Source organism: Aythya fuligula, chromosome 6, assembly GCF_009819795.1.
Source record: "Aythya fuligula isolate bAytFul2 chromosome 6, bAytFul2.pri, whole genome shotgun sequence".
NCBI classification, from domain to species: domain Eukaryota; kingdom Metazoa; phylum Chordata; class Aves; order Anseriformes; family Anatidae; genus Aythya; species Aythya fuligula.
In genome coordinates, this window is record NC_045564.1 from 11,043,685 (window position 1) to 11,061,269 (window position 17,585).

Here is a 17,585-nt window from a genome sequence, read left to right on the forward strand (position 1 = left end):
CCCAGGACGCGATCACTCACGTTTGGGATTGCGCGGACCCCGAGCACCCCCTTACCCCCTCCCTCACCCCCTCCCTACCCCCAGACCCCCCTTTTCCCTTCCCCTCCCCTCCCCGGGCAGAGGCGGGGCCGCTCCCGCCGGGGTCGCTCCGGGTTGCGCCGCGCTCGGGGGGCGCCGCGCGGGTCCCGCTGCGCTCCGGGGCCGGCACAGCCGGGCAGGACCGAGCCGGGCAGAGCCCAACCGGGCACGGCAGAGCCGGGCAGAGCCGAACCGGGCTGGGCAGAGCCGAACCGGGCTGGGCAGAGCTTGGCAGAGCCGGGCAGAGCCGTGCCATGTACGCGGGGCGCAAGCGGCGGAAGCCGGCGCCCCGAGCGTGAGTGCGGGCGGGGAGCGGGGCTGGGGTCGGGGCCGGGAACGGGACCGGGACCGGGAATGGGACCGGGATCGGGACCGGGAGCGGTGCCGGTGCCCGCGGTGACACGGGCGGGTGGCTGTGCCGGCAGGGCTCGGGCTGCGGCGGCCGACGGCGGCAGGTCCAACCCGTCCAAGCGGCACCGGGAGCGGCTGAACCGGGAGCTGGAGCGGCTGGCGGCGCTGCTGCCCTTCCCCGCAGAGGTGGTGGCCGGCCTGGACAAGCTGTCGGTCCTGCGCCTCAGCGCCGGCTTCCTCCGAGCCAGGAGCTTCTTCAGCGGTGAGTGCCCGGCCGGAGCATCCCCGCGGCCCGTGGGCGTCTGTCCGTCCGTGGGCTGTCCGTCCGTGGGCGTCTGTGCCGGTTCTTGTCACTTCGCCCCGGCCGCAGCCACCCCGGGGCAGGTGAGCAGCCCTACAGGTAGCCCCAAGCAGCAGCGCTGCACAATGCCTGCCATTCTCCCTGTTTTTATTTTCTTTCTATTTTATTTTTTTCCCCTAACGCTGGATTTTCTTGCTCTGACATGGCAAGAATGTCAGCCGCAAGGCTCCAGGAGATGCGCGCACGCCTCGCGCTTTGGGAAAAGCGGAGCCGGTGCGTGTTTGGAATTAGAGGGATCTCTAAAGATTACGTTGATTTTGTTTGTGGGTTCCACTGAAGTAGAAAATTGAAGTTTAGGCTGGAGGGTTTCTGCAAGATCCCGGGCTCAGGCTCTGGCAGGCACAGCTGCAAGGGTAGCAGCAGGCTAGGCAGCACAGTTGGGAAGTTTCTCAGCACAAGTGACAATTTTCCCCCGTTACAATAGCCTGGAGGAATGCTCCCTGTGCTGACGATGAAGAATTACCTGTGATGTGATTACAGTTTATTTGGGAACCTTTTAAAATACGCCGTGTTAAAGACATTCCTGCATTCCACTGGGCTGTTACTGTAATTTGTAGGAGCCCACAGGAGGGGTATTTGGGCAGCACTGGATTTTCCTGTTGAAATACAAGTGGCTTAAAACACTGCATGTGACCTCAGAAACATTTTTTTTTTAACCCCAAATCACTGAATATATTGAGTGTCTTTTTTTCTTTTTTTTTCTTTTTTCTTTTTTTTCCTCCCCTTTTCCATTCTCTTTGAAACATCGCTTGTAGGATTGGCAGGCGGGCGAAATGAAAAATTAATGGCCGGGGAGAGCAGTTGTTTGCCTTGCAGCACCGGGTCAATTTGTTTGTTTGACCGTATCGCCTGCATTCTGCGCGCTGCTCATGCCCTGGCAGGGAGCTGTGCTGCAAGGCTGCAGGCACTGCCCGGACCCCTCTGCATGGTGCCCAGTGGGGCACCTCGGACCCCCAGGAGCTCATCCTGCCTGCGAGGGTGCCTCCAGAGGGGCCGAGGCAGCAGGGCAGTGCTGGTGATCCTGGGGGCTGCAGAAGCTCCGCAGGCTGCCGCGGGGTGGAGGTCCGTGGCGCAGTGCGGGCCTTGCCGGTCTCCTGAAACATGAATGATTTAAAAGCCTGAAGAATTTATAACATGGAGGGGTGGCAGAGCATTTCCTTAAAACAGCGGTTTCGAAATGGATGGTTTCATTGCAAAGCATCGCGCCAGAAGTTGTGGGGTGCTTTGGGGTTGTCCTCCTCCCTAGGGATGCTGTGCTGGGACAGGGAAAGCACAGGGTGACCCTGGGGGAGGATGCTCCTCCTGCTCCGTGAGGAGCCACCCCTGGCCAGGGCCATGCACCCAGGGGTCTGACATCCCTGTGTCCCCAGCTCAGTTGGTTTGACTTCAGCAGCTGAGCTGTGAGTGTGTCTGGAGCTATGGGACGGGCATCTCTGGTTTAAGTCAGGTCACAGTGATTCAGGTGTGAGAGCGAGGGGGTAAAGTCCCATCCTTTTTGATGTAAATGATGCTTGAGGTAAGTCTCTTCTGCTGCTTAAAAAAAGTCTTTTTTTTTTGTTTGTTTGTTTATTTTTAAAGACTTTTGATTTAAATAATTTATCTTTAAAAACAACTCTGGGCAAGCCCATCTACAATATCAAGCGATTTTAAGTGACTTTAGTCCACTTTGGTGTGAATGCTGGAGTGATGCTACTCTCTGAGGTGCTGTGCTGAAGCTGAAGTAATACTCACCTTAGGAAGGCTTCTGCAGCATCCAAAATATGCTGCATTTTCCTTCCTTGACTTTGTTTGTTTTGGTTTTGGTGTCCTTTATGTTTTATTATTTTCCCTTTGTCTGGCAGGGGAGAGAGTTCAAGGGGGCTGGCACAGCTGGGGTCTGTCTGTCTGTCTGCTCGGTGCTGAGCCCTGAGAGCTGTGCAGCATCCTTGGGAATGCAAAGTGGGATCCTGAGGAAAAAGCTTTAGCTGCTGAGTGCTGACTAGTCCGGTGTGAGATCAGATCAGGAAACACAAGTGTTTTGGGGTCTCTTCTGGTTTATGGAGAGCCACCAGCCTGTCCCATAGGTGAATCAATCAATTCACCCAGCAGGTTTATGCCAGCTGCCATTTCTCCAGCCCCCTTCTTAAATAATTCATTGCAAGCCAGAAATGCTCTCGCCTCCAGGCTGTTGTTTCTCCCAACCGATTTGAAAATCAGTGACTTTTTAGTTTTATTTGAATAAATTGATCTGTGTGTAGATGGTATATGGGGAAGCTTATATGGGCTCAAGGGACTAGAAAACAGCTGGTGGATTCAGGATCATAGTCACTGGTAAAATCTGGGGAATCTCTCTCATTTTGTTTCTGGTTCCCAATCATCTTCTGGACGTGTGACAAATTGTTCAAAACGCAGAGCTGGTTTCATAGGCTCTCATGAAGTACATTTGAAGTGCATTTGCATGGCACCGGTCGGGATGGACTGTGTGACTTTGCTGTGGAAGCGACCTGTTCAGCTGGCAGAGCCACCGCGTGCAGGAAACATCTGTGCTTTTACCTGAACATTGCTTTGGGGAGATATTGCCAAAAGGAGTCCCAATCGGCTGCTGGCACCACGTGTGGCCATGCAGTCCTCTCTTGGCCACACCGCTCTGGGACAGCCTCGGCCCGCACGCGATGCCGGCAGCTCGGCCCGGCGGTGCCTGGCTCCCCCTAATCCCTCCCCGCGGGCCCAGCACGTGCCACCAGCCTGTGGGATCAGCCATGGGGTCTTGTGTGTTGCTTGGCCCGCTTGAAAGCCCAGGGGGTAGAGCCCAAAATGTGCCGGGGACCTGGTTTGGAGGAGGATCTCTTGCAGCATGTGTCTGCCGCGTGCTGGGAGGCTCGTCCACACCGTGCTTCTTGCAGTGCCTCGTCCTGTGGTGAGCCCAGCTGGCCAGGGGTACAAGAGCTGACACCCCTCGCACCCCGAGCACTCGTTTGTCCTCTGGGGGTAATTAGCAGTGCCACTGAAGCCTCTGTTATCAACAGTGAGCTCTTCAGAGAGGAGCAGCCCGCATGTGCTTGTCCGTTCACTTCGTCGGCTCTCCAGCGCCCGTGCGGTTCAGTCACCTACTGCGGGCAGCCGAAGCCCAAAAACCTAGGGGACGGTGTAAGAAAAATAAAGCCTAGTCCTGTGATCACCCAGCTCCCTTGACTGCTAGGTAACGAGCTGGCTTCCAGGGGCGCTTTGAGCTGGGAGAGTCTTGTGACTTTCCTTAGGTAGGCCGTTTCCCCGCCGCGTGTTTTCCTTGCCAAATCCTTTTCCCTGGGCCCCATGAGAATGTCTCCAGGAGGCTGCGGTGCGGCAGGGGCAAGGGGTGTCGCAGGAAGGACCCGGAGGACCTGGTGCTCCCCCTGAGAGCTGGGGGGGAATGCCAGGTCATGGGGTGCAGGTCCTTGGTGGTCCCTGGGACGGGACACGTGTGGTGGAGAGCCCACAGGGGGTGCAGAGAGGTTCTGCAGAGCCGTCAGCACTCCTGGAAACAGCTGGAAGCCCAGCTTCGAATCCAGCTCCTGAACTCGCAGAAGGGAATCACAGCATGGTTTTTATGCTCACAGGCACATTAAAGATCATCTCACCACCATGCCCTGCCATGGGCAGGGACATCTTTCACCAGGCCAGGCTGCCCAAAGCCTCGTCCAGACTGGTTGTGAACACTCTGGTGGTGGGGCACCCACAGCTTCTCTGGGCAGCCTGTTCCAGGGCCCCACCACCCTCACTGTGAAAAAAAATCTCTTCCTTGCATCTTATCTGAACCTGCCCTTGTTTAGTTTAAAACCATTCCCCCTTCTCCTGTCACAGTTTGTGGGTTATCATCAAGGATTGTCATCACTTGGAGGACTGTGGCTTGCCTGCGTTAGGAGGTTTCAAACCCTCCTAAGTGCTGGAAGAAGAAGGGAAAGCCTGGCACATCTTTGTCCTCTTTGTCCTTGTTTAAACCTCCGCTTGTGCTTCCCCCTTTGAGACCCATGTGCCTTCAGTGATGCAACAGGGACGTGTAGTTGAGGCTTCCTTGCTTTTAAAAGTGCAATTAGATCTTTTAACAGGGTATTCATTATTCACCACGCGCTGTCACAGAACTGGCTGTGTCTGTACCGTTCAGACAAGGGATAAATAATTAATCCATTTAATGAAATTGGTGCCAGTGGGGAGCTGTTGCAGGTATTATGAAACAGTAAGTAGCACTGCAGTATACATTAAGGATAAGCAAGGGGAAGTTTGCAAAGTATTTGCCAGTTGCTAGAAAATGGGCTCCACAAAGCACAATGGGGAGAAATGAAGTGTCAGCAAGCCAGGGAGGAGATGGCTCTGCTGCCCAGGGTCAGCAAATCTCTGCCTGCTTCTCTCACCATTTCCTTGATGCTCTTTCCTTCTAGCTTGTTTCAAACCCTCCACATCAAGGGAGCAGCTCACTATTGCCACTAAGTCGCTTGGCATCCTTGCCTGAGGAATTTGCATCGGCTAGGGAGAGCTCAGTTCATGACAAATCATAAAAAAATAAATAATAATAATCCAGAACAGGACACACTTCACTGAGTGCATGTTCCTGTTCTTTGCTTCTCAAAGTAGCCAGAGATGTGTAAGCTTGTTGTGAGATGTGTGCGTTAAATCAGAGAGCACTGATCAGACTTGGCGTGCTGACAGTGTAGCGATGAGAGAAGCTGGAGAGGCAGGTAGCGGTGCTCTGCTTGGCACTACAGCTGTGCTCCAGCTTTTCACCACTTGGTAATAATAACTCCCATCTCTGCTGGAAAATCACAGAACCTCAAGAGCTTTTGTTTCTCTCTCTCTCTCTTTTTCTTTTCTTTTTTCTTTTTTTTTTTTTTTTGTTTTTAGCTTACAATATTCTGTTTCTTCTTTGCAAGCCAGTGCAGGAAAACAGTGTTGAGGTGTTATTTAATGCATGGGTGTGTGAGCAGAGCTGTGGGTTGTGCTGCCCGTGAGCTTCTCAACGGGTGGCTATAAAAGGAAGATTGGGAAATACATCCTGATGAGGTTTTACTTCTATATGAGTAAAAATCCTACATTTGGAGAATTGGCAAAAGGAAGAAGGAAAGAGGCAGCTAGAAGTCAATTTTATTTAAAAGGACATCTCTCCTTCTCCCACCATCAGCTGAAACTAATAATTGGCATGCAGGTGTCCCTACCATTGCTTGCAGGTGGGTTTGGTGCTTTCTTGCCTTATTTAAATGATGCCAACAGCAGTGGGAAAGTACTTGCTGTTGCTGCTTTTGAAGAGCTGTGAGGTGGTTGAGTTCTCTTCTGCCTCTCCTGTACCAGCTCCTGGGTTATATTTTGGAGGCTTCTTGCTTTCCTCCTCAGGCTGTGGCTGATGCAAAATCCTGTTCCCGCTTCAAGGTTTCACATGCGTGGAGAGAAGGGAAGGGGGCTGGGAGATATCCTCTCAAAAATGTTAATACCGGCTTGTTGATGCAGAGATTTCTCAGGTCCGCAAAGCCCTTGTAGGTTCAGGAGTTCACCAGCAAACCTGGTAGGTGGCAAGGTGTGCCTTCAGCCTCATGTGAAGCAGCTTCCCAAGGCTGGGACCCCTGGCTCCCAATCTACTGCTCCTGGGGGTGGCAGCTCTGCATGAGGATCAGCATTCTTCCTGGCAGGGTCATTATGGGATGCTCCTGGAGCCCTGGGGGCTGTGGGGTGCCCAAAGCACTCTTGGGGATGGTGGTAGCCTGCCAGGTTGTGTGCGGTGTGGTGGGGCTGTGAGCAGAAGTGGTAGAAATGCAATGCCCAGCCTGCTGTGGGAAGGGGGATTTTTCTTCTTCTACAATAAAAGGCTTTTTGTGGCAAAACAGCCTGCAGGTCCTGGCTGAAGGTATTTGTTCTTTGGAGAAATAGCAGGAAAAATGTGCCTTTCCTCGCCTTCCTCCTCCAGCTGCCAGCAGCAAAGGCAATGCCAGTGGCTGGAGTGGCACCGTGCCAGATGTCCTCAGAAAAAGCCGCTCCTCTCCCTTTTTTTCGTTCCTGCAAAGGCCTTTCTGGGGTCATGCAGCAAGGGTGAAGCTCATGTCCTGTCTCCCCGCCGGACGCAGCTGGCGTGAAGGCAGGCGCTCCCCTGGGGATGAGCTTTCCCTGCTCGCCCAGGGTAGCAGGGAGGGAGCCACGGCAGGATGCGGCGGTGGCTCTCCGCTCCATCAGCCTGATGTGCCGCGACAGCCCTGCTGAATTGCTGACCCACAGGGCTATTTATGGGGAGGTGAAGCCTGGGGACACCAAGCAGGAGGCCTGCCCACGATGCCCACGGCCAAGAGCAGGTCTACGTGGGGTTCTGTGGGTGGCTTGATGGAAAACGTGCTGTTTGGTGGAGGTTGGGGAAACCCTTGTGGGAAATGTGGTTTGGTGGCAGATGTTGGCACAGAGATGATGTGTCATCCTCTGATTTTAACTGCTGTCTACTCTGGCCCCAAAGCTCAGGGGCAGCCCAGATGCTGATAGTGAAGCGTATTTTTAGTCAGTGCTTGTGATCCGAGTCCATTACTCACAAGTCTTCCTTCTGAAGGCAAATATCAAGTCATTACACCAGACCTCTTCAACCCTTCAGTCACTCTTTTATTAACCAGGTTTATTTTTATCCTGCACCTCCAGCACAGCTGTCTGGGAGCTGGCAGGGGAGGAGGAAGACCTTTAATTATTCATAATCCCTGCATCTTCCTCGCAGGGATCAGAAGGGTGAGTGGCTCTGCTTCCTGGGGCTGCTGGAAGGTGCTGCCCAGGACACTGGCGCAGCCTTCCAGGGAGAGGTGTCTCTATTGTATGTGTGTGTGTTTTGCTGTGCTCTGCTGTGAGCTATGGCTTGTCTTAAATTGATTGCATAAACCCTTCTTAACAAGACAAACGATGAGAGATTGTTTTTCCCAGCCCATGAGCTTACTAAACATGTCCTCTTGCAGTACGGGGGTGCAGGCGGATGCTGGCAGACTCGGGACCTCATAGTTCTGCTGATGCACGTCTGTTTTGGAGATCTCTGGCTTTAACTGCTCTTTACTTGGGGGTTGTTAAAGATCTGGGAATAAGATTAAAACAAAATAGGAATTTTGAGGTTATGGAGGGGTGGGGGGAAATGTCCTGTTGAAGTCAGCTCTGAAGGGGTGAAGCAAAGGGCTGGCAGAGCTTCACAGCTTCCCCGGGCAGCAGTGCCCAGCTTTGTGGCCAGGGCTGTGTTTCGGGCTCTGGTGGCAGTGACCTGGGAGCGTTACTGCAGCACTGACATCCCTTCCCTCTGCTTTGCTGCAGTTGCTCTGAAAAACCACGGTGCCAACGAAGCAGAGAGGGATGGAGACTGTGACGGCAGCCCCGCTCCAGGCACGGCAGCGGCGGCAGTACCGGAGGGCGAGCTGCTCCTGCAGGTTAGTGGTGCTCTCCAGCCTCCTCCCCCTGGCAGATGCCTTCAAGGGCATTTTCCTCTCGTCCCCTTCCCAGCTCCTTCGAGCTTTCCCAAAAAGCAGGCTGCTCTGTCATTTAGCCCTGGATGTCTGGGTGAGGACAGCCAGCTCTTCTCGTCTGCTGTGGTGTGCGAATGGGCTGTGGGTGTAACACAGGAGCCAAGCACAGCAAGGCGTCTTGAGAAAGGTTTTCAAACAGGGGATGTTCTCCAAACTGTGGTGAAAACAGGGAAGGAAATGTTGTGGAAGGCTTCTCTGTTTTTCAGGCAGAGGCACAACATCACTAGGAGCAGATAACCGCTGTGCTCAGGGTATTCTCATACACATGCCTGTGCATCATAGCATCCCGGGAGCTCTGTGAGAAGCACATGGCTGGCTCCTTTGGAGATGCTGGAGGCACCCCATGTCTGTGCTTCTCCCTCTGGCTCGGGGGGATGAGTGGGTTTGTCCCCCTGTGGAGCTCCTCCACTCCCTCTGAGCCTGAAGGTCTCGCTCTGGGAGCTGGGCAGCCCCGGCGCCTGTCCAGAAGCTCACTCAGCAGGAATTATAATTACTGTCTTGCCTGGTTGCTGGGGAGCCAGGATCTCAGTGCCTCATGAGAGAAATGCTGGTTAATAACCAAAACCCCGAGGGGTTTCTGCTGTCAAAGCACAGAGCTGTGGACGTAGCTGTACCGCAGGCAGCGGGGCTGGCTGGGGGTTGATGCCCTGCTCAACCCCAGCTCATCACACCCCTCCCAGAGCTTGGGGCTGCCCTTGCAGAGGCACCAAGTGAGGGGCTGAAAGCTCTGGCTTCAGGTTTGGGTCTCGCAGGGGCTCTCCTGTGGGATGCTGGATGTGGCACGTGGTCAGGATTTGCCTCCGTGCCATGGGGAAAAACTCCTCCAGGTTAAAAACCTACATCTGCTCTGTCTGCCACCTTGGATGCCTGATATTCCTTTCTCTCATCTCGTGGCCCACCCTGTTCCTCCCCCTCTGCTCCTGAGGTTTTCCAGCCTTATGTTTTTGGTCTGTTCTTGTCCATAAGGTGGCCTTCAGCAGGCTCAGTCTGCCTGTTGGGTGGTGTGACAAGGAAGGATGGGGCGCTGCAAGACCTTGCTCGCTGCCACCGCGGTGGGACAGTGCCTCCAGAGCCGCTCAAAGGGTTAAAGTGCACTTGGCAGCACTAATTAACCTCTGCAGCAGATTCCCACACACTGAGATCAACCCCAGTAAATAGAGAGAGCGTTTGTGCCTGGGATAAAGGGAAGGGGAGGGGGGAGAAACGCGGACCTGGACAATGAAGCAGGAATTGGCAGCAACAATAGCCGGACTTGGCTGGGCCAACACGCTAGACCCTAATTAATCCTGATGTCTGTACATGATGAAGCGAGGGAAGAAGGACGGGGCTGGCTGCCCTGGCTGCAGCCAGGTTAGTGGTACAGGGAGGGTTTTGGCTGTGCAACAACCAACTGGGACAGCTCCAAGGATGGTGGGGCAGCTCCTCTGCACCTCGTAGTCCTCACGGATCTCCAGGGGTCAAGGACGCTGTCCCTGGTCCCTTCCTGCCAGGGCAACACCCAAATTACCACCCAGGTTTGTGAGGCTGGTAGGAATGAGCCTTTCTGGGGGAGCACAGAGGCTCTGACTGGCTCAGCCCCTTCCTGCCAGGGAATGCAGTGCTCCCTTGGGTGTTGGCATTGCGGTCCTGGAGCTCAAGGAGAGGACAGAAGGGCCACTGAACTGTAAATGTGTTACAAAACAAAAACAAAACCACACGAAGTAGTGTAGCATTAAAAATGCATCAGAAACTTAGGGTTGGTGGCTGTGTTTGCTGTTTTCTTTGGTGAGGTCTTAGTTCTTCAAGCCTGCAGGGGCAGAGGAGCCTGAGCATTTGTTTTATATGAGCAGGCCACAGCATTCAGCGAGCGCCTCCAGCCTCCTTGGGTGGAGGACATGCACAGGCTTTTTTGGCACCTGGGGAGGCCAGCAGGGATGCAAACCTGGGAGCCAGCCAGGCAGACGCAGGTTAACCTTAAATGCAGCCCATGTGAAGTGCTGTTTTGATTCCCCGATTGTCAGAAAGGCTTCTTTCCGCCAGAGTACTAGAACGGACCAGTTCCCGATGGTGTCTGGATTCATTCTGCAACTGGTTCTCAGATCTGCATTCACTCTTCGCTTAGGATGAGGATAAACGTCCAAATCTGAATCCGAGTGAGGATGGAAGCAAAGTTTTCCATCAGTTCCGATTAGGGAACGCTCGGGCAGCTGCATGGAAGAGAGCTACGTGACCTCAGGGAAACCCAGCAGAAGGTACTGTCTGCCTTGAGTGAGCACAGCTCCGCTGGCACGGATCCCACTGCTCTCCAGTCAGCCTCCAGTTGGCAGGATTTAACCGAGCGGGGCAGAACGGAGGGAATCTAAGAATAAGCTGTAGGCTTGATCTCTGCTAGGTAAAGCAGGATCGCTCCAGGTGGGGCAGAGCAGCAGAGATCAGGAGTCTCCTGCCTCCTTATTGCCCTCACAGAGTGTTTCTTCAAGGGGGAGAAGTAAAGGCAGAGGATCAGCTGGCACTGCCCAGGGCTGCTGTGCTACCGAGCAGGGCCTGGAGATGTTCCTTTGCTCACAGCTCCTGCTGGGCCCAGCAGGGAGATGTGGTTGGAAAGGCTTTGTCTTCTCCCAGGGCTTCTGTGCTTTGTTTTGTGCTTTGTCTTGGGGCAGTGGAGGGGCCGGGGCTTGGGTCTGAGCAGAACAAAATGTGCCCTCCTGCTAGAAGAGGGTGATGTGAGCATGGCATACACCTGCAGACCTCCTCTCTCTCCTAGGCACTCAATGGCTTCGTGCTGGTGGTAACGTCAGAAGGGCTGATATTTTACTCCTCGCACACGATCCAGGACTATCTGGGATTTCATCAGGTTGGTGGAACACCGCTGGATGGCAGCGATGGGTTTGCAGGGTGGATATTCCCTTGGCAGTAGAGAATAGCCTGAAGTTCCCTGGTGGGGATTGCAGGGTCTTTGGAGGGTTGCATGTACAGGGAAGAAGGCAAGACCTTGTCTGTGGCTGCTGGGTGGCCTGACCCGTTACCGTCACCCCAGACCATCCCTTCTTTCTAGGGGCTCAAAAATCATCACAGAGGGGAGCAGGGACTGAGACCTGCAATATACGAAGCCCTGTACCCTCCCTTTGAGTTCAGTGGCTTGGGAATTGGAGATGTGAAGTGTCCTTGCTTCGAGAGATGAGAGAGTTAAGTGTCTGAAGAGGGTCTTTGCAGGCACACTAGTAAAGCCTCATCTGGAAGAAAAACCTCATCTCAGTGGAATGGGGAGTTTCTTATCTTCTAAAAATGTGAAGTTTCCTGGTGCCCGAGAGACTGCAGGCTCCTGGGAGCGTGCACAGAGGCTAGGCTACAGTCAGGGCTGTAATTCCTCCAGGGCAGACAGGCTGGGAACTGACTCGTTGCTTGTTGAGCATTCACACAGGGCTGTGTGAGAAGGAAGAGAAAATTCCCCTTTCTCACCATCCCAGCGCTGCAGGGTCAGGGAAGATGAGAAGCACCACAATCTCCTTTGGAAGGACAGCTCCCCAGGGCCACTGCTCAGCCCTGCTTCCTCTCCACATTGTGCAGCAGGCAGCATTTGCCACGTAAGGCAGCAAACACCGTGTTGGCTCAGCGTAGCATCCCCTCTGCATTCGTGTCTCTGCCCGAGCAACTGTGGGGATTTTCGCAGTGGTCTTGTGAATTTGGACCCTGTGTTGTCAGACATGGTCACGGGGAGGTGTCAAAGCAACTCTGTTAGCCCAGAGATGCTTTCCACCAGCCAGGCTCTGCTGTGGGGGATGCCTGGGGCTCCCTGCCTGGTTTGCCTTTGGGCACCCGCTCACCTGGGTGACCCACAGTAAATCCTGTAAGGCTGTGATGCTTTGTGATTATCTGAGCACCCAAATAACCTGGAAGCAACTGGGCTAAATTTATTAGGAAATCGGGCTTCCTGTTAAGCCTTTAGTTACCATAGGCATGGTGTTGCTCGCACACAGCTGGACTTCCCCAGCCTGTGCTGGGTAGATGAGAACCCTCCACCCAGGCAGAGAGAGCAAGTCCTGGAGCTCTTGGGAACAGTGTAGAGATGTGGCAGCTTTGCCTTCGTAACTCATCACCAGGATTTTGAAGGAAAACACGCAAAGAGGACGCACTGGGGAAACTGGGGGACTGACAGGCTCTTTCAAGGTGAAAATCAGCACCCGGGGGCAGGCCACGTTGCTCATGCATTGCTTTTTCCTCTAGACAGATGTCATGCACCAGAGTGTCTTCGAGCTGATCCACAGCGAGGACCAGCAGGAATTCAGGCGCAACCTCCACTGGGCTCTCAGCCCACCCCACACTCCCGAGGGGGAGCCCTCTCCTGAAGGTAGGCGCAGGCTGGGAAGCAGGCACGGCCAGCACGAGCTGCTCTGTACCCTCTCTGCACTGTGGAACCAGCTACCAGCCGCATGGGGTTTGTGGCCTTGTGGCTCATCCAACACGCCGTGGCTCTGCCGAGACTTCTGTCCCCGTGCTCTGCAGATGCTTCAGTCCCCTGGGGACTGTGACCACCACCAGCCTCTGGCTCCTCTCTCAGCTCCTATCTTCTTATCTCCTGCAGGGAGGAAGAGTCTTGGCTCTTCTGCTGCTGCCTACAAGCCCGAGCAGCTGCCCCCAGAAAACTCTTCCTTCCTGGAAAGGAGCTTCGTGTGCCGGTTTCGCTGCCTCCTGGATAATTCCTCTGGCTTCCTGGTGAGTACAGGGCTGCTCTGCAGCAGGCTCCCCCTAAGGGCTTCGTGCTGCTGTTGGAGCTTAAAAGTTGGCCTTGAAGGACCTGGTACTCTTTTCTGTCGTGTGTAGTATCTGCCTACCTCAAGAAGGAGATTTGTGTTTTTTCTTATATTTTGTCTGTATGTACAACCTCTTCCTGAGGGATATGTTCCTCTCCTCTCAGAGATACCAGATCTTAAACTAAATTGCTTTTTCTCCACATGGGCCAGCAGCAGGGAGCTGCTGGGGGAGAAAGCAATGGGGAGCTGCTGCCCTGGGGAGCTGAGTGCAGCATCCCTCCAAAACCCTGTCTTATTTTAGAGGGGAGTACTGCCTGCACTCACCTGGGAGTGGGGGAGTTGCGAGGGACAGCACTCCAGGAGCACCAGTTGGTGGGACCTGTGGTGTTACCCGGGCTGGGGCTGTGGGAGACCCATGCAGAACACGTGAACATCCTCAGTTCGGAGGTCCACCCGAACTGAGTTCACCCAGTTCTGTGTGGCACCGACCTTTTCTTCTCTTCCTAGGCTCTAAACCTTCAAGGCAGGCTGAAATTCCTTCATGGGCAGAACAAAAGGTCTGAAGATGGGTCTGCACTCCCCCCCGAGCTTGCTCTTTTTGCCATCTCCACCCCGTTGCAGCCCCCATCCATCCTGGAGATCAGAACCAAGAACATGATCTTCAGGACGAAGCACAAGCTGGACTTCACCCCCTTGGCGTGCGATGCTAAGTAAGTGGCAGAGCTGAGCCGAGGGGTGATTCTGCATGCTTACTGCACGCTAGTTTGTGTTGTGCCCGGTGATTTCTGCCTCTCAGCCGGGTCCATTCTTCCTCTTCTGCAGGGGGAAGATTGTTTTGGGCTACACCGAGGCAGAGCTACGGATGTGTGGCACGGGCTACCAGTTTGTCCATGCTGCTGACATGCTGTACTGTGCCGAGAACCACGTCAGAAGTAAGAGTCCTTTTCCCTGGTCCCTTGGTGCCCGCCTCTGAGGTTGGTACTATGAGCAGCTCCTTTAGCACTGTGTCAAGCCAGGCCCATAGGACGCTTTGCTTTATGCCTTGCTGTGATGCTCTTGTCACTCTGTAGGGAGCTCGGGGTGGTGAGCAGTGAGGTGTATCTAGCCAGGGTGGTGTCCCCTGCATGTGCCAGCCAGGACATCCCTCAGCTGTGACCCTGCTGCTTATCCCTGTGGGAATCAGCAGCGTAGCTGGAGGCAGCCCTGCCTCGGGTGACGTGCTGACAGGCCCCTGTATGTGTGCTTCCTCCCGGCAGTGATGAGAACGGGGGAGAGCGGCCTGACGGTGTTCCGCCTCCTGACCAAGGACAAGCGCTGGAAGTGGGTGCAGGCCAACGCGCGGCTCGTCTACAAGAACGGCAAGCCCGAGTACATCCTCGTCACACAGAGACCCCTCGTGTGAGTGCCGGGCAGGGTGCTATGTTTGTCCGTGCTTCTTCTGTCTTTTAACAGAGCGGCCGTAGGATGCAGTGCTCTGATGCTCTTTCAGCCATGTGTCCCTCTGCAGGGCCCCCAGAAGAAGGGGAGAGCGCTGAGCAATGCTCATATCCCTGCTCTCGTGTCCTGGGCTGACCCTGGTGGCTGCTGTGGGGACGTGGGTGCAGGAGCAGCAAGGACCTCCTATGTGCCTGCAGGAGGGCAGCAGCCCAGCACCCCTGTCCTCGGGGTCCGCAGCACAGAGGAGAGGTGCAAAGGCTTGGCTTCTGTCTGGCTCCACTATCTTCTGCATTTTAAGCATCTGTTGGTTTTGCTACAGATGTTTGTGTTTCTTTTATGCATGTATATATTTAAATGTGTACATTCATTTGCATATAAATGCCTGTGTGTGTGCACACGGGACCATGTGTCCCATCATTGGACATGGGCTGGTTGTAGCAAAGGGGCTTTAGGTTTCAGGATTCACAATTCTGCACTGCAGAAGCAGTTTACGGAGTGTGTGCACATACAGACCGTGGTCTCCTCTTCCTGCTCTGCAGAGATGAAGAAGGAGGAGAGCACCTTCGAAAACGGTCCATGCATCTTCCCTTCACCTTTGCTACCGGAGAAGCACTCTTGTACCAAAGCACTTACCCTCTCCCAGGCTTCTCGGATGCTTTCCAGAGCAAAGGGAGGAGCAGCAAGTCCAAGAAGCCCTCCCACAGCAACGGAGGGCACTCCCAGAAGGACAGCATTGCCCCCAGTTCTTTGCTGGGTGCCATGCTGCAGCAGGACAAGGCAGCATACATCCCTCATCCATCTCCTGCACCTAGCCACTCGTTCAGCAGCACTTTCTTGGGCCGCCTTGAGGACATGTCCTCGCTGGGTGCAGAAGGAGAGGCCCAGAGCATGGACACCGCTCTGATTTCCTCAAGGGAAGACGGCTTCAAAAAGGAGCTGGTGGATTTGCAGCAGGAGGACCCTCTCTTGGCCACCCTGGACTCTCTGTCGATTAACAGCGACGAGAGCTGCTCCAACAGCGAGTTCTTCAGTGCGCTGGAGAGCCTGGGGCTGAACGCCGAAGACCTGGAGCTCCTGCTGCTGGATGAGAAAATGCTGATGGTCAACATGGACCCTGCCCACACCCCGAACCTGAGCGACTTCCTCACCAACAACGAGATCCTCTCCTACATCCATGCCACGCTGGTGAACAAGCCCGAGGGAGACCCCCAGGCCTGCCCCCTGCCAGGTGCCACCTCGAGCCCACCTGGAGGCTCGGCTGCGTACCCAGCCCAGCAAACACAGCAGCCTGGCGTTGTCCCAGGCCAGGCCACTGCTCCACTGTGGGATCAGCCCCTCCGTGAGGCACCAGGGCAGCTGTCCCCACTGCCCTTGAGTCCATCAGAGGCAGGGAAGGAGCTGTCTGGAGGCTTGCAGTGGAGGCCCACTAAGGAGGAGAGCCTGCTCTGCTTGCTCCACTTGGCACAGGGCACCCCGTGGGCCAAAGCTGCTGGCTCGCCCATGGGAGCCCCGCACCCACAGGGGGTTCAGCAGCTGGAGGGTGGCTTCCTGGCCATGCATCCCAGCCAAGGGGACATCCTCCAGACCTTCTCCTTGCCCAGCCAGTGCCAGGGGCATGAGGCACCCCCAAGGCAGCCAAAATGCAAGGCTGGCCAGCGCTTGCTGATGGACAGGTTGTGTGGCCACCGTTCCCCCTCTTCTCCACACTCCCTTCCCACGAGCAGCAATAGCCCGTGGCAGGACTACGTCTCCCCGCTCCTGACAGCCCCAGCTCAGCCTGATTTTTGTGGCGTCAGCCAAGACTTGATCTCCCAGCACCAGGGCTGCTTGGGTCCAGCACCTGGGCCTGGCACACCAGCAGTGGACTTTAACCTAAATGGATTGTGCAGCGTGGAAACCCTGGGCACTGGGGAGTCCCAGGAGGAGATGATTCCATACTCGGGGTTTTTCCCCCCTTCCTCATACCAGCTTATTCCTGAAAAGCAGCCAAGCCCTGTCCGCTCCATGCCCCAGTACCCTTTCCTGAGCCCACCTGCAGAGCGCTTTGGCAGCATCAGCAACACGCTGGAGGCACCCAGGAATTCCTGTGGGGTGCACACCTCCGTGCTGAGCCTGGACACCAGATATCAGGTAAGGGCCTTTCTGCTCCTGAGCTCAGTGTTCTCTGTGCTGGGATTTCCTGGGGGTCTTAGCACAGGAAAGGCACCTGTTGGGTAGGCAGGAATCACCCTGCTCTGCCAGCGTGTGGCCAGAAAGACTTCAGAGGCTTTTCTTGCACCAGGAGTTGCAGAGCAAGGGATCAGAACATGGGCTCTTCCCTTTAGAAGGTGTCTGTCTGTGGATCTGGTTTCCACGTGGCTTGTTTTGTTGCCCTTTCTGTGTAAGGAATAATTCCAGTCATGCTCTGGTAAGCTTTGATGGGTGGTGGTGTCAGGTGAGACACCAGATAAGATCCACCAAGACTCTGCTGAATTCTTGAGGTAGCTTTTTAACAGCTCTGCCAGTAAAACCCTGCCAAGTGCCTCAGCACCCTCTTTCCTCCCTCTTGTAGCCTGACAGCAGCTGCGTTTTGTCCGGTGCTCGGATGGGGCTCCCCGGAGACGTGCCCAAGGGCAGCCCTGCTCCCTCCTGCAAGCTGCGCCCTTGTGCAGAAGTGCTGCCAGATCACCCCCACGCCTCCAGCAGTGACTTCTATCTCTAGGAGAGCAGGACCAGACCCAGCAAAGTGGGGTCATTCACTGGGGATGGAGCTGCCTTCCAGCTGTGGACAACAAACCTTCTCCCTACCGTGTGTGTCCTGTCCTGGCTTCCCACCACCCTGCCCCTGCAGAGGCTCCATGTGCTGGTCCCCTGGGGGCACCTAGGATGTGGTGTTCGTGTGGCAAACCCTGCACTTTGCCAAGGATTGGGGATATGGGAAAGGTTTCCCCCTGTGCTGTTAAATTTCCTGCCATCCTGGCCAGGCACCTGTGGCAGCGGCCGTGTTGTATGGATGCTGCCTGTTTCATAAAGAAAGCTGAGGGCTGGCTTGTGTTCCTGTGTTGCACTGGTCCTTGCCAGATTTCTGCGTGTCCCAAGCATTCCCATGTTAGGGTCTAGATTAGGTGTCCTGTACAGAACACCCTGGCTGATGGTTTTGCTGTGTTGTGTGTG

General features: G+C 55.0%; 1 protein-coding gene across 1 annotated transcript; it reads left to right on the forward strand.

Moving 5' to 3' along the window:
- Positions 1-327: 327 nt before the first annotated feature.
- On the forward strand, positions 328-17,198 carry LOC116490959 (aryl hydrocarbon receptor-like). Its single transcript, XM_032190612.1, has 11 exons — positions 328-373; positions 504-691; positions 8,057-8,169; positions 11,009-11,098; positions 12,469-12,592; positions 12,827-12,957; positions 13,503-13,705; positions 13,818-13,927; positions 14,252-14,393; positions 14,972-16,562; positions 16,984-17,198. Exons 1-11 carry the CDS (start codon positions 333-335, stop codon positions 17,131-17,133), a joined length of 2,883 nt encoding a protein of 960 aa, XP_032046503.1. The 5' UTR covers positions 328-332; the 3' UTR covers positions 17,134-17,198.
- Positions 17,199-17,585: the final 387 nt, after the last annotated feature.

What these genes read in the sequence shown, in the direction of transcription:
- LOC116490959 (XM_032190612.1), top strand. Translation starts at nt 333, where the DNA reads ATGTACGCGGGGCGCAAGCGGCGGAAGCCGGCGCCCCGAGC. An exon ending in CGGAAGCCGGCGCCCCGAGC is followed by an intron (nt 374 to 503) that starts GTGAGTGCGGGC and finishes CTGTGCCGGCAG; the next exon opens with GGCTCGGGCTGCGGCGGCCG. An exon ending in AGGGCGAGCTGCTCCTGCAG is followed by an intron (nt 8,170 to 11,008) that starts GTTAGTGGTGCT and finishes TCTCTCTCCTAG; the next exon opens with GCACTCAATGGCTTCGTGCT.